This window comes from Neophocaena asiaeorientalis, unplaced genomic scaffold, assembly GCF_003031525.2.
Source record: "Neophocaena asiaeorientalis asiaeorientalis breed wild unplaced genomic scaffold, Neophocaena_asiaeorientalis_V1.1 scaffold90, whole genome shotgun sequence".
Lineage (NCBI taxonomy): Eukaryota > Metazoa > Chordata > Mammalia > Artiodactyla > Phocoenidae > Neophocaena > Neophocaena asiaeorientalis.
In genome coordinates, this window is record NW_020172445.1 from 1,348,452 (window position 1) to 1,359,625 (window position 11,174).

At 59.8% G+C, this 11,174-nt stretch overlaps 2 protein-coding genes across 3 annotated transcripts in view; one reads left to right on the top strand and one right to left on the bottom strand.

Moving 5' to 3' along the window:
* The window catches only part of ATP6V0D1 (ATPase H+ transporting V0 subunit d1), a 38,291-nt gene extending 35,653 nt beyond the window's left edge, over positions 1–2,638 (top strand). Inside the window, exons 5-8 of one of the 2 annotated variants that reach the window (XM_024733959.1) lie at positions 1,360–1,437; positions 1,563–1,739; positions 1,849–1,926; positions 2,089–2,633. In XM_024733959.1, coding sequence (XP_024589727.1) covers positions 1,360–1,437; positions 1,563–1,739; positions 1,849–1,926; positions 2,089–2,184 — 429 coding nt within the window. In that variant the 3' untranslated portion in view covers positions 2,185–2,633. Of the gene's footprint in view, positions 1–1,359; positions 1,438–1,562; positions 1,740–1,848; positions 1,927–2,022 lie in introns of both variants that reach the window. The other variant, XM_024733949.1, reaches the window with a different exon arrangement.
* Positions 2,639–3,107: 469 nt separating this feature from the next.
* Positions 3,108–10,464, bottom strand: HSD11B2 (hydroxysteroid 11-beta dehydrogenase 2). The gene is made up of 5 exons (XM_024733935.1): positions 10,082–10,464; positions 4,818–5,030; positions 4,516–4,701; positions 4,272–4,409; positions 3,108–4,060 (listed from the first exon to the last, which is right to left on the bottom strand). The coding sequence occupies exons 1-5, from the start codon at positions 10,344–10,346 to the stop codon at positions 3,648–3,650; spliced, it is 1,215 nt and encodes a 404-aa protein (XP_024589703.1). The 5' UTR covers positions 10,347–10,464; the 3' UTR covers positions 3,108–3,647.
* Positions 10,465–11,174: the final 710 nt, after the last annotated feature.

The following is an 11,174-nucleotide window of genomic DNA, read 5'->3' on the forward strand; positions in this document are numbered from 1 at the left end:
ACAGATAGGAACTGCAGGCCCCACTGGGGCAGGCCTGGAGATTTGGACACACCCAGCTTGGCTGGCCACGGGGAAGGAGGTGGCTGGGGACAGTCCCAGAGGGACTAAACAGTACCACTAATCAATGGTAGGATTGGCAGCTACCACGCGAGCCCTCTGCTATGCTGGGGTCCACTCTCCCTTTCCAGGCTTCTTTCCCCCTGACCTGTTCTAGACTTTTGTTTCCTGTGACCCCAGTGGTCACCTCAGGCCTTCCCCTGAGCCCAGCTTGCCCAGTGCTGCTGGCCAGGCTCAGCCTGGGCTCGTGGACTCCTGGGTGTCATCTCACCTCCTCTCTTGGGTCAGTAGAACCTGTGGCCCACATCAGCAGGTGGTGGGTGGAATGTTCTCTGCTCCTTAGAGGGCAGACCTCGGTACAGAAAGCTTTCCCTGCCTCCCAGCCCTCACCCCCAGCTCAGGAGAATAGTCTCTAGCCTGTAGAGCTGGAGTTCTTGTGGCCATGCCGCCAAGTGGGACCCCGGAGCACCTGAGTAGAGGGAGCTCCCCAGGGGTCATGAGACTGTCCCCCTTTCCTTGACATGGAGAGCTTCAGGGAAGGAAGCCTGCCTGGGCCTAGCTAGTTTCAGGAATTAGTCGTGGGAGGGACCTGAGGCCTGGGCTGACCTGGCTTCTCCTCATGCCCAGCAGATCCAATTTGCCTGGGCAGGAAGTGCTTGTTCCCACCGGCAGCCTGTGTGTCCAGCCATCACATTGCAGGGCTGACATCTGTGCTGGCAATAACCATCCCTCAGGAGGAGCTGGGCTGACAGTACAGTTTGGTTCCTGCTGCGTGATGCCTGGGAACTACCTAGGGGATGGGAAGAAGAGGAGGTGCTCTTTAAGGTGGGGTGCTGAGAGGGGCCAAGGCACCCAGTCCAGGCCATCCCCGTGAACTCTCAGGGGTCACCATCCTTCACTGGCCCATCGACACGTGGTTTTCTGAGGAGAGAGGGGAGGAGGGGAGATTTGGGGGAAGGGCAGGCAGAACAGCAGGGGGAAGACGGAGCCCTTCTCTGAGCCTGGCACTCCATGGGATGAGGGTGTGAGGGGCACCGCACCATGAAGCAGACAGTGGGCCAGAAATTGTTCTGTAACTACTGGGTGGGGAGAGGCAGCAGGCTACTGCTACTCGGCTGATTAACAGTCGGAAATCTGTGGATGTTTCAGGGGCTCTGACACGGGGGCTGCTGGCCACGGGTATGATGTTTGGATTCACCATGAAAGGGGTCGGGGAGGGAAGGAGGGAACTGTGAGGAGGAGGCCTGGCAGACCCCCTCGAGTCTCCCTGCCTGGGCTGAGGAAGCCCCATGCTCTGCACAGGCCTACCTGGAGTCCTTCTACAAGTTCTGCACCCTGCTGGGGGGGACCACAGCCGATGCCATGTGTCCCATCCTGGAGGTGAGTGCCTGCCCACCCTCCCGCCTGCTGGTCCCCCATCCCTGGCCTGGGGGAAGCCCTGCCCACTGACTGGCTGCCGCCTCCCTCCCCGTCCCTCTCTCCTCGCCTGTGCGCTGGCCCCACAGTTCGAAGCAGACCGCCGCGCCTTCATCATCACCATCAACTCCTTCGGCACAGAGCTTTCCAAGGAGGACCGTGCCAAGCTCTTTCCGCACTGCGGTCGGCTCTACCCTGAGGGCCTGGCCCAGCTGGCTCGGGCTGACGACTACGAGCAGGTCAAGAACGTGGCCGACTACTACCCGGTGAGTGCCCTGGCTGTCGAACGGTGGGCGGGCATGTTGGCACCCACGTCCCCACCCCATACCCCACAGCACCCTCATGCTCATGCTTCCCCCTGCTCCCCTGGGCCAGGAGTACAAGCTGCTCTTCGAGGGTGCGGGCAGCAACCCTGGAGACAAGACCCTGGAGGACCGATTCTTCGAGCATGAGGTGAGTGCTGGCCCTGCCCATCCTGGGGAGGGGTTGGTGGCTTAGGCCTGACTCTGGTCATGGCCACCTGCACACCACTCCTGCCTGTGTCTGCAGGTGAAACTGAACAAGTTGGCCTTCCTGAACCAGTTCCACTTTGGTGTTTTCTATGCCTTTGTGAAGCTCAAGGAGCAGGAGTGTCGCAACATTGTATGGATCGCGGAGTGCATCGCCCAGCGCCACCGAGCCAAGATCGACAACTACATCCCCATCTTCTAGCACCCTGGCCCAAGGCTCCCCACAAGTGTGTGTGTGCGCCTGTGTGTCTGTGTGTGCTGTGACAAAGCTCACGGCTCACCTACGTGCCCTGGGGGGTAGCACACTGTCCTAGTGGCTGCCCAGCTTCCCCGACCCTCTCTGAGACTGCTCTTGGGCCTGAAAAGGGGCTGGGCACCTGCTCCCCCCACCAAGGATGGACCAAGCCCCCCACCTCCAGAGCAAGGAGGCCCCCTCAGCCCTATGTTTACAGCCACTGACGTATCTGAGAAGCATGTGGTCACTTTTGTGTTCCTCCCTAACCTGAGAACCCCTGGGGGCAGCGTGAACCTCCTCTTCCCTCAGCGGGTCCCCCAGAGCCGTGGCGCAGGGGCAGGATAGAGCGTGCGTGTCCTTGGCGAATAGGGGAAGTAGCTCTGCCCCTCTGAGACAATAAAAACTGCCCTCTCTAAGCCCAGCTGTCTTCTGTCTCCTTTGGGCCCTAGTCCCTCTCCCAGATCCCCAACTCCCCTCGGGCCCCACCCTCACTGAGCCCACCCCCACCTAAGCCTTCTATCTTCCTTCCTCGGGTGGCAGCCCTAGGCTGGCCCTGTCCCTGTGTGGCCAGATTCCTCAGGGTGGGGAAAGTCAGTGGAGGATTAGCCCCTTCCTCTGCTGGAGGCTCTGACAGGCCTGTGGTGCTGGCTCCTGACTCTAGAGGGCGCCCAGGCCTCCCTCTTTGCTTCATTGAGCCCCAGAACTCCCTGGGCTGGGGTCATTACCCCCATTTCACTATGAGGAAACCTATGGATAAATGATCTGCCCAAGGTTGTTGAAGGGGGTTGGGTGTTAACCAGAGTCTATGCCCAGAGCCTCGGCCCCCAGGCGGTGCCCAGTCTGTTTCACAGCCACAGCCTGTCACCTAGGCGAACATAGCATCTCCCCCATTCTAGGAGAAATAAAAATTTGTCTTTATTCAAAAAGTGGCGATCAGGCAAGTAGAATATGCAGCCTCCCTGTGGCTTGGGGGGCTTGGGGTGGGTGGTCAGGGCCCTAATTCTTGAGCCAGTCAAGAAACAGTGGGATTCACCCTTCAAATCGCAGCACTGAGGCACTGGTGCCAAGAAATAATCCTGAGGGGGTCCCCAACCTTCCCAGTCATTCCTTAGTTTGCAGAGGCGCTGTCTGCAGGATACTGTCAAAGGCTGCAGCTGAGTCTTGCACTAAACTCCCCATCCAGCTGGGTTCTCCAAGGTGCATGGTGGAGCCTTGTGCCCAGGAGGGTCTGTTTGGGCTCATGAAGCAGGAGAGGCCCGGAGGTTCACGGGGAAGCAGCCTCACCAGGCCTGGCCTGTGACATTGGCAGTGGGTGGGGTTGGGGTCCTTTAGGCCAGGCTTTGGGGCAGACCTGGGGGGTCAGAATGCCCAGAGGAGGACCAAGGGCATAAGGGATCTCCTCTGCCGGAGCAGTTCTATGCACGTACTGCTCATTGGGCAGTGGGGGAAGGGCCCGGTTTAGGGCTTGGGTCCTGGGCTACATCCCGGGCAGAGGTAAGGCCAGGCTGGCCAGGCCGCAGTGCTCTTGGCACATAGGGACTGATGAAGAAGGACTGCAGGAAACGGCGCCGCAGGCCCTCAGGCAGGTAGTAGTGGATGAAGTACATGAGCCCCAGGCCATGGCCTGGGTAATAGCGGCGGCGTGGTTGAGCCGCCAGCAGCGCATCGGTGATGGCATCTACAACCGGGCTGAGGTCTGGCAGTGCTTGGCTCAGACAATGCAGGAACTGCCCGTTCAAGTGCTCGATGTAGTCCTCACCGTAGGCCTGCAGCAGCTCTCGGGGCAGGTTGGCCAGCAGCTGCCGCTTGCGCTCTTCCCACTGGTCCATGTCTTTCACTGCCTCTGGGGAAGGAGTGGCAAGGTCAGAGGGGGGTCTGTTACTGAAGCCAAAGCCAGACCCAGGTCTCTAACTCACAACCTGAGACCCGCCCCCAGCCAAAGCCACGCCCACTCCTCAGACCCAACCCCACTCCAGAGAAGACCACACCCACTTCACCTTCCCCCCTCCCCCACTACACCACACAGGCCCCAGCCCCAAATCCCTGAACCTCACCTGTCTTGAAGCAGGCAGGCTGGATGACGCTGACCTTGACACCCCAGGGCAGAAGTTCACAACTGAACGTGTCCATGAGCAACGCGACAGCCGCTTTGGAGGTCCCATAGGCAGCCAAGCACGGAAATGGCATGTCTCCTGGGGATGGATTGGGAGTGGGCAGCTCAGCCTAGGCCAGGGGCTCCAGCACCTCTCCCCGCCCTGCAGGGGCACCTTTTCTGCTCTTGTGTGGGAGGACCCTCACCTGCTGGGCTGCTCACGGTCACGATGCGCCCGCTGGAATGGCGCAGCAGTGGCAAGAGGCCCTTGGTCATCTCGAGTGTACCGAAGAAGTTCACCTCCATGCAGCTGCGGAATGTGGACACTGGAGACAGCTCCGCATCTGCCACGAGGATGTTCTGACCCGCGTTGTTGACCAAGCCCCACAGACCTGAAGGCATGGAGCCAGGAGGGAAGCTGAGGGTCAGCTAGGCAGCAGACTTCCAACCCCTGCCCCCTCACACCTGCCGAGCCGCGCCCTTTCCTGGCGGAGCTGAGCCTACTGACCAGTGCTGGCGGTGTGGGCCTTGGTGAACTCCAGCACGCGGCTAATGTCCGCTGGCTTGGTCAGGTCCATCTGTAGCAGCTTTAAACGAGGAGAACAGCAGGCACGCAGCTCTAGGGCACCAGGGCTATTCAAATCCAACACGGTAGCCAGCACTGTGAAGCCCAGCGCATCCAGCTTCTTGGCCGTCGCCTTGCCAAAACCAGAGTCACAGCCTGGCCAGGGAAGGACAGCCAGTGAACTCCCACCGTGGCCCAGTCCGGCCTGAGACAACCCCAGGGTCACCACGGTCTGGATGGGATCCAGGCCTCTGACACCCAACGTACCAGCAGTCAGCAGCCCTCCCTTCTTTTCCTAAGCCCATCTCTGGCAGGCTTTGCCCCTCTGGCTGAGCACCTGAGTACCAACTCTTTCACAACTGTCATCTCCCTGACGACTCATAGCTACCCCATCAAACGTGGCTTATGATCCCCACTTTACAGATGAGGAAACTGAGTCCTAGTAATGCTAAGTTGCTTCCCAAAGTCACTCAGCCAGCATATAGTAAGGTCAGGACTCTATTGCAGGTCAGCCGGTCCCAGCTGAGACCCAGTCCCAGCTCTGATGTCCTTCTGTCTGGTCGATATCAGGCCTCAGCTCGCGTGCGCAGTATTACTGCACAGCCTCCCTTCCTTTCTCACTGCCTTTGCCCAGGCTTCTTCTTCTTACCTGGACACTGAAGCAGCCCCCTTTTGTAGTGCTGTCCCATCTTGCCCCCTTGGATCCATTCTCTACCTAAGCAGCCAGAAGGATCCTTCCAAAAATGACAATATCCCTCTGCTGCTGAAAACCTCTCCAAGGCTCCCCACAGCCCTTAGCAGGAAGCTGAAGTCCTCTATTCCCATCATCCAGACCCTGTACAACCTGAGAGCCACCTTCCTTTCCAGCCTCAACACCCTCAACTATTATTCCTGGCTCTAGGCAAGTTGGAGGCCCATCCGTACTTCACCCCTGACCACCACCCTTGGAATTCCAATCAGTGGCAACACTGGAGCATTCTCTGAGCCCCAGACCACTTGCCCCCAGGACAGGGGCACAATGGATGAAGATAAGAACAGATCTGCTTAGAATCCCTTCCCATGCCCACCAAGTGTGACCTGAGGTCAGTTACCACTCTTGCAGGCCTAATTTCCTGTCTTTGGTATGTAGAGAGATGAACCACCAGGCAGAGCCAGCCAGTGGGTCCGATAAACCCCTGCTTCCTTGATTGTTCCCATTCCAATCCGGCTCCACGGGTGGCCAACCAGGGCTGGGAGCAGTGAGGGAGGAGGCTCTCTGGAGCCTGCCCCCATGGTGGTCTTGCTGAGCAGAAGCTGCAAAGTGGTTCCGCACAACCAGATCCCCCCATTTCAGCCCTGTCCCCTCTGTTAAGGCAGAGAACAAAGCTAGGCAGGGGTCTGCAAGCTGGGATTTGTGTGGTTGGGGACCCACCAGCCAGCCCCAGCTGAGGGGTATTTCCTGGGCAAGTCTGGCTGGGGGAGGGGAGTGAGCGCCCTTGTGTGTGTGTGTGTGTTTGTGTGTGTGTCCCCATTTGCCTAAGCTCCCTTCCAGAGCAGACAGCCCCTTCACAGGGAAACTGAGGCCTTCCAGAACCTCAGCTCTGCGGTCCCAACACAGTCACCCAAGCCTTTCACACCCTCTTGCTCACGTGCACACACATTGGGATACCTGTACATAACTCCAACCTACGTGCAGTGAGGCATGAACAACAATGGGCTCACTCCCATGAGACCCCAGCAGTGCACAGCTGTGCACACAAGGCACCCAGCCACTCAACCCAAACCCTGACCCCAGGGCTGAGCTCCCCAAGTAGCCTTGGCCAGCGGTTCTCAGGGAGGGGTGGGTGGCAGCTCTGGCAGCCTCAAGACACAGCGTTCCTAGCAGGTGAGGCAGGGCCTGGTCACCTACTTGTCTGGCAGTCCGTGGTGAGAGAGGAAACCCCAGAGTTTGGGGGCATTGGGAAGCTTGGAGGCCTACTCTTGATGCTAACGTGGGGTGGGCTGGGCAGTCTTCTTCCCCTCCTCCCTCACGGTGCTTTGCAACCAGAGCTGAGGGAAGCCCAAGTCACAAAAGGCATCCCTCCTCTCACCTCACTCTCAGGCTCGAGGCTAGGAGATGTAACAGCGGCAGCACAAAGGCCTGGGGTGAGATCCCAGGAAAGACTGCCTGGGTCACTAGTATCTGCAGATGGCCTGGGTCCTGTTGAGATAACTCATTAATTAGAAGGCAGGAGGGGAGCTGCCTCATCCCTGGGGAAAGAAGCTCCCTGCTTCAATACCAGGAGGTCTTTCATCTCTCCTTCCTTAAACCACTAAAACTGGGGTCCCTTGAAACTTCACACTCCACCCTGAACTAGGGTCTCTCCCATCCAGCCTGAGCCCTGCTCTGTCTCCACCATCTTAACTGAAGCCCAAACCCTCATGCCACCTTCACCCGCCTCAGTACATTCTGGCTTCTTGCCAGGCATTCAAGGCCCCTTCCAAGGAAACAACCTTATATCCCACCACATCTCAGCAGCCAGAAGTACTTCACCCCTGACCACCACCCTTGGAATTCCAATCAGTGGCAACACTGGAGCATTCTCTGAGCCCCAGACCACTTGCCCCCAGGACAGGGGCACAATGGATGAAGATAAGAACAGATCTGCTTAGAATCCCTTCCCATGCCCACCAAGTGTGACCTGAGGTCAGTTACCACTCTTGCAGGCCTAATTTCCTGTCTTTGGTATGTAGAGAGATGAACCACCAGGCAGAGCCAGCCAGTGGGTCTGATAAACCCCTGCTTCCTTGATTGTTCCCATTCCAATCCGGCTCCACGGGTGGCCAACCAGGGCTGGGAGCAGTGAGGGAGGAGGCTCTCTGGAGCCTGCCCCCATGGTGGTCTTGCTGAGCAGAAGCTGCAAAGTGGTTCCGCACAACCAGATCCCCCCATTTCAGCCCTGTCCCCTCTGTTAAGGCAGAGAACAAAGCTAGGCAGGGGTCTGCAAGCTGGGATTTGTGTGGTTGGGGACCCACCAGCCAGCCCCAGCTGAGGGGTATTTCCTGGGCAAGTCTGGCTGGGGGAGGGGAGTGAGCGCCCTTGTGTGTGTGTGTGTGTTTGTGTGTGTGTCCCCATTTGCCTAAGCTCCCTTCCAGAGCAGACAGCCCCTTCACAGGGAAACTGAGGCCTTCCAGAACCTCAGCTCTGCGGTCCCAACACAGTCACCCAAGCCTTTCACACCCTCTTGCTCACGTGCACACACATTGGGATACCTGTACATAACTCCAACCTACGTGCAGTGAGGCATGAACAACAATGGGCTCACTCCCATGAGACCCCAGCAGTGCACAGCTGTGCACACAAGGCACCCAGCCACTCAACCCAAACCCTGACCCCAGGGCTGAGCTCCCCAAGTAGCCTTGGCCAGCGGTTCTCAGGGAGGGGTGGGTGGCAGCTCTGGCAGCCTCAAGACACAGCGTTCCTAGCAGGTGAGGCAGGGCCTGGTCACCTACTTGTCTGGCAGTCCGTGGTGAGAGAGGAAACCCCAGAGTTTGGGGGCATTGGGAAGCTTGGAGGCCTACTCTTGATGCTAACGTGGGGTGGGCTGGGCAGTCTTCTTCCCCTCCTCCCTCACGGTGCTTTGCAACCAGAGCTGAGGGAAGCCCAAGTCACAAAAGGCATCCCTCCTCTCACCTCACTCTCAGGCTCGAGGCTAGGAGATGTAACAGCGGCAGCACAAAGGCCTGGGGTGAGATCCCAGGAAAGACTGCCTGGGTCACTAGTATCTGCAGATGGCCTGGGTCCTGTTGAGATAACTCATTAATTAGAAGGCAGGAGGGGAGCTGCCTCATCCCTGGGGAAAGAAGCTCCCTGCTTCAATACCAGGAGGTCTTTCATCTCTCCTTCCTTAAACCACTAAAACTGGGGTCCCTTGAAACTTCACACTCCACCCTGAACTAGGGTCTCTCCCATCCAGCCTGAGCCCTGCTCTGTCTCCACCATCTTAACTGAAGCCCAAACCCTCATGCCACCTTCACCCGCCTCAGTACATTCTGGCTTCTTGCCAGGCATTCAAGGCCCCTTCCAAGGAAACAACCTTATATCCCACCACATCTCAGCAGCCAGACTGGTTACTGACTGTCCCCTGCCCAGGCCATGCTCATTCCTGCCTCAAGCTTCTATCCCACACCCTTTGTCTAATCCAAAACACCTTCCACACTCCACCTATCTCCACCCAGCCTCTGAGGCCCAGCTCAAGGATGGCCTCCTCTGGGAAGTTCTTCCAGCTCCATCTGATCATGCAGGGCCCCCTGCTAGACTGAGGTCTCCGAGAAGCCAGTCAGCCAGTGGCTGCCCCCAGCCCAGGCCCAATGCAAGGGCAGAGCCCTGAGCACCTGTCCAAAGCCATGGGGGTTAGGGGAGAGACTGGGCTGCCCCTCCCCCATACAATGGAGCCAGTGCCCACTGGCCTTTCTCCCCCTCCCCACTTCAGGCTGGGCCTCAGCTCCTCCTTCCCTCCTTCTGATGACAGATTTATTCCTTGCTCCACACAAAGAGAGCTCAGCCAGGTGACCAGAGGCACCTGAGCCCAGCTCTCCAAGACCTCACCTCCTTCCTGGGCACAGAGGACCAGGAGGAATGGTGGTGGCGTGCTGGGTGCAGACTCTGGACAGCTACTTCAGCAATTTAGGTTTGGGTGGTGGGATCTGAGAGGCAGCCGAATGCCCAGCTGTCCCTCATGATGACCTCAAGCTTTTCTGGACTCCAAGGAGCCCGGACAATTGGGGGTCCTAACTCTTCATCTAAGCCTATTCCTCTAATCCCAGGGAAGAGGAGATGGTACCTCCCACGTGGGGATGTTAGGCAGAGTTCAAAGGGTGACCATCCTCTTAAGTCCCTCAGAGCAGTGTCCTCTGTCCGAAGACTGCTCTCTTGGACAGGGACATAGCATAAACCCCAAACTCCAGAAGGCTCCTTCTTTCTTAGCTACAAGTTTCCCCTGTGCACCTGCCCGCTCCCTGCCTCATTCTCCCTCCAACACTCCCTGAAGCCACAGGTAGTTAACCCGGACTTGGGGAGGTGCCCTGCTCTTCCTACTTGGCTGGTTCCCTGCACCCAGGGGAGAGGGACTCCCCCACTCCTGGGCTAGGGGTCCCGCCTTGCCTTGGCATGCCCACGGGGAGCCCTCTGAGTGTCCGGTCCCGTCCTCGAACCCGGAATCCCCGCGCTCCGCGCCCCGCGCACTCACCGGTGATGAGCACCGCGCGAGTCGCCACGGGCAGGCGCTGCGGGCGCGCCAGGCGGGACAACACGATCCAGCCGGTGGCGGCCAACACGGCAAGTGCGGCCAGCGGGGGCAGCAGGCGCTGGCACAGCCAGTCGAGCGCGGCCAGCAGCGCCAGCGCCGCCAGCAGCGGGCGGCCCAGACGCAGGTCCGCGCGCAGCAGCTGGAGCAGCGCACGGGCCGCCACAAGCAGCCAGGCGCCGCCCGACGGCCAGGGCCAGCTCTCCATGGCGGCCGGGCCGGGCTGGGCCGGGGCGGGGCAGGGGCCGGGCTGGAGAGCAGGGATTGGGACTCGGGGCCGGGGCGCGGGGTGGTGCAGAACACCAGCCAGGGGCGGGAGAGATACTCGCTTTCTCTGTTAGCCCTCGGGCCGAGTTTATAAAGAGCCCCGGGGGCGGGGGCGAGGGCGGAGCGGAGGCGGGGAAGGGGCGGGGCTTTCCTTTACTTCTCTCCTCTCACCCACTGCCCGGCAGGTGCCCCCACCTCTACCTCCCGCCCTCTACCACGCCTCCGAGGCCAGATCCGCTTTCGAAGAAGCCGGAACCGAGTCCCAAAGTTGCTGCTCGAGGAGCAGCCGCCTCGCCACCCGCCGCGCCCGGGAGAGGTCCGGTCGGTCTAGCCCTAGTGCCCCGCATCCGCTCACTCCTGCGCCCCGACACGTGCGCCCTGGGCGGCTGAGCCGCGGCTCCCAGGTGAGCACATCCACAGCTCACACTTGCTCGGGACGCCTGAGGACACGCGCAACCTTCAGCCAAGTTCCCCACACTGACAGCACCGCCGCGGTCGCCGGGCTTGCCGGAACACCGCGGGCAACCAGCTCGCCCTCACCAGGCAGCCGCGGCCAACGCCGGCACACGTAATGTACTCGGACGCCCTGCGCCGCTGCAGGTGCCTAGCACACACGCCCTGACGTGCTCTCACACCTAAGCTGCCCGAAGCCACCGACCGATTTGGGGCAGGGGGCTGGGGGGAGGAGGGTGACCGACCGGGTTCGCGAGAGTCTCTGCCCCGCCTTCCCCCTTCCTTCCACTTTCCAGCCCTGGGGATGCAGCAACCT

Excerpts from the sequence above, each read along its gene's own strand:
- HSD11B2 (XM_024733935.1), bottom strand. The coding sequence starts at position 10,346 with ATGGAGAGCTGGCCCTGGCCGTCGGGCGGCGCCTGGCTGCTTGTGGCG. Across the intron at positions 4,702-4,817 it reads GGCCCACACCGCCAGCACTG|GTCTGTGGGGCTTGGTCAAC; the intron begins GTCAGTAGGCTC and ends CCATGCCTTCAG. Across the intron at positions 4,410-4,515 it reads GACCGTGAGCAGCCCAGCAG|GAGACATGCCATTTCCGTGC; the intron begins GTGAGGGTCCTC and ends ATCCATCCCCAG.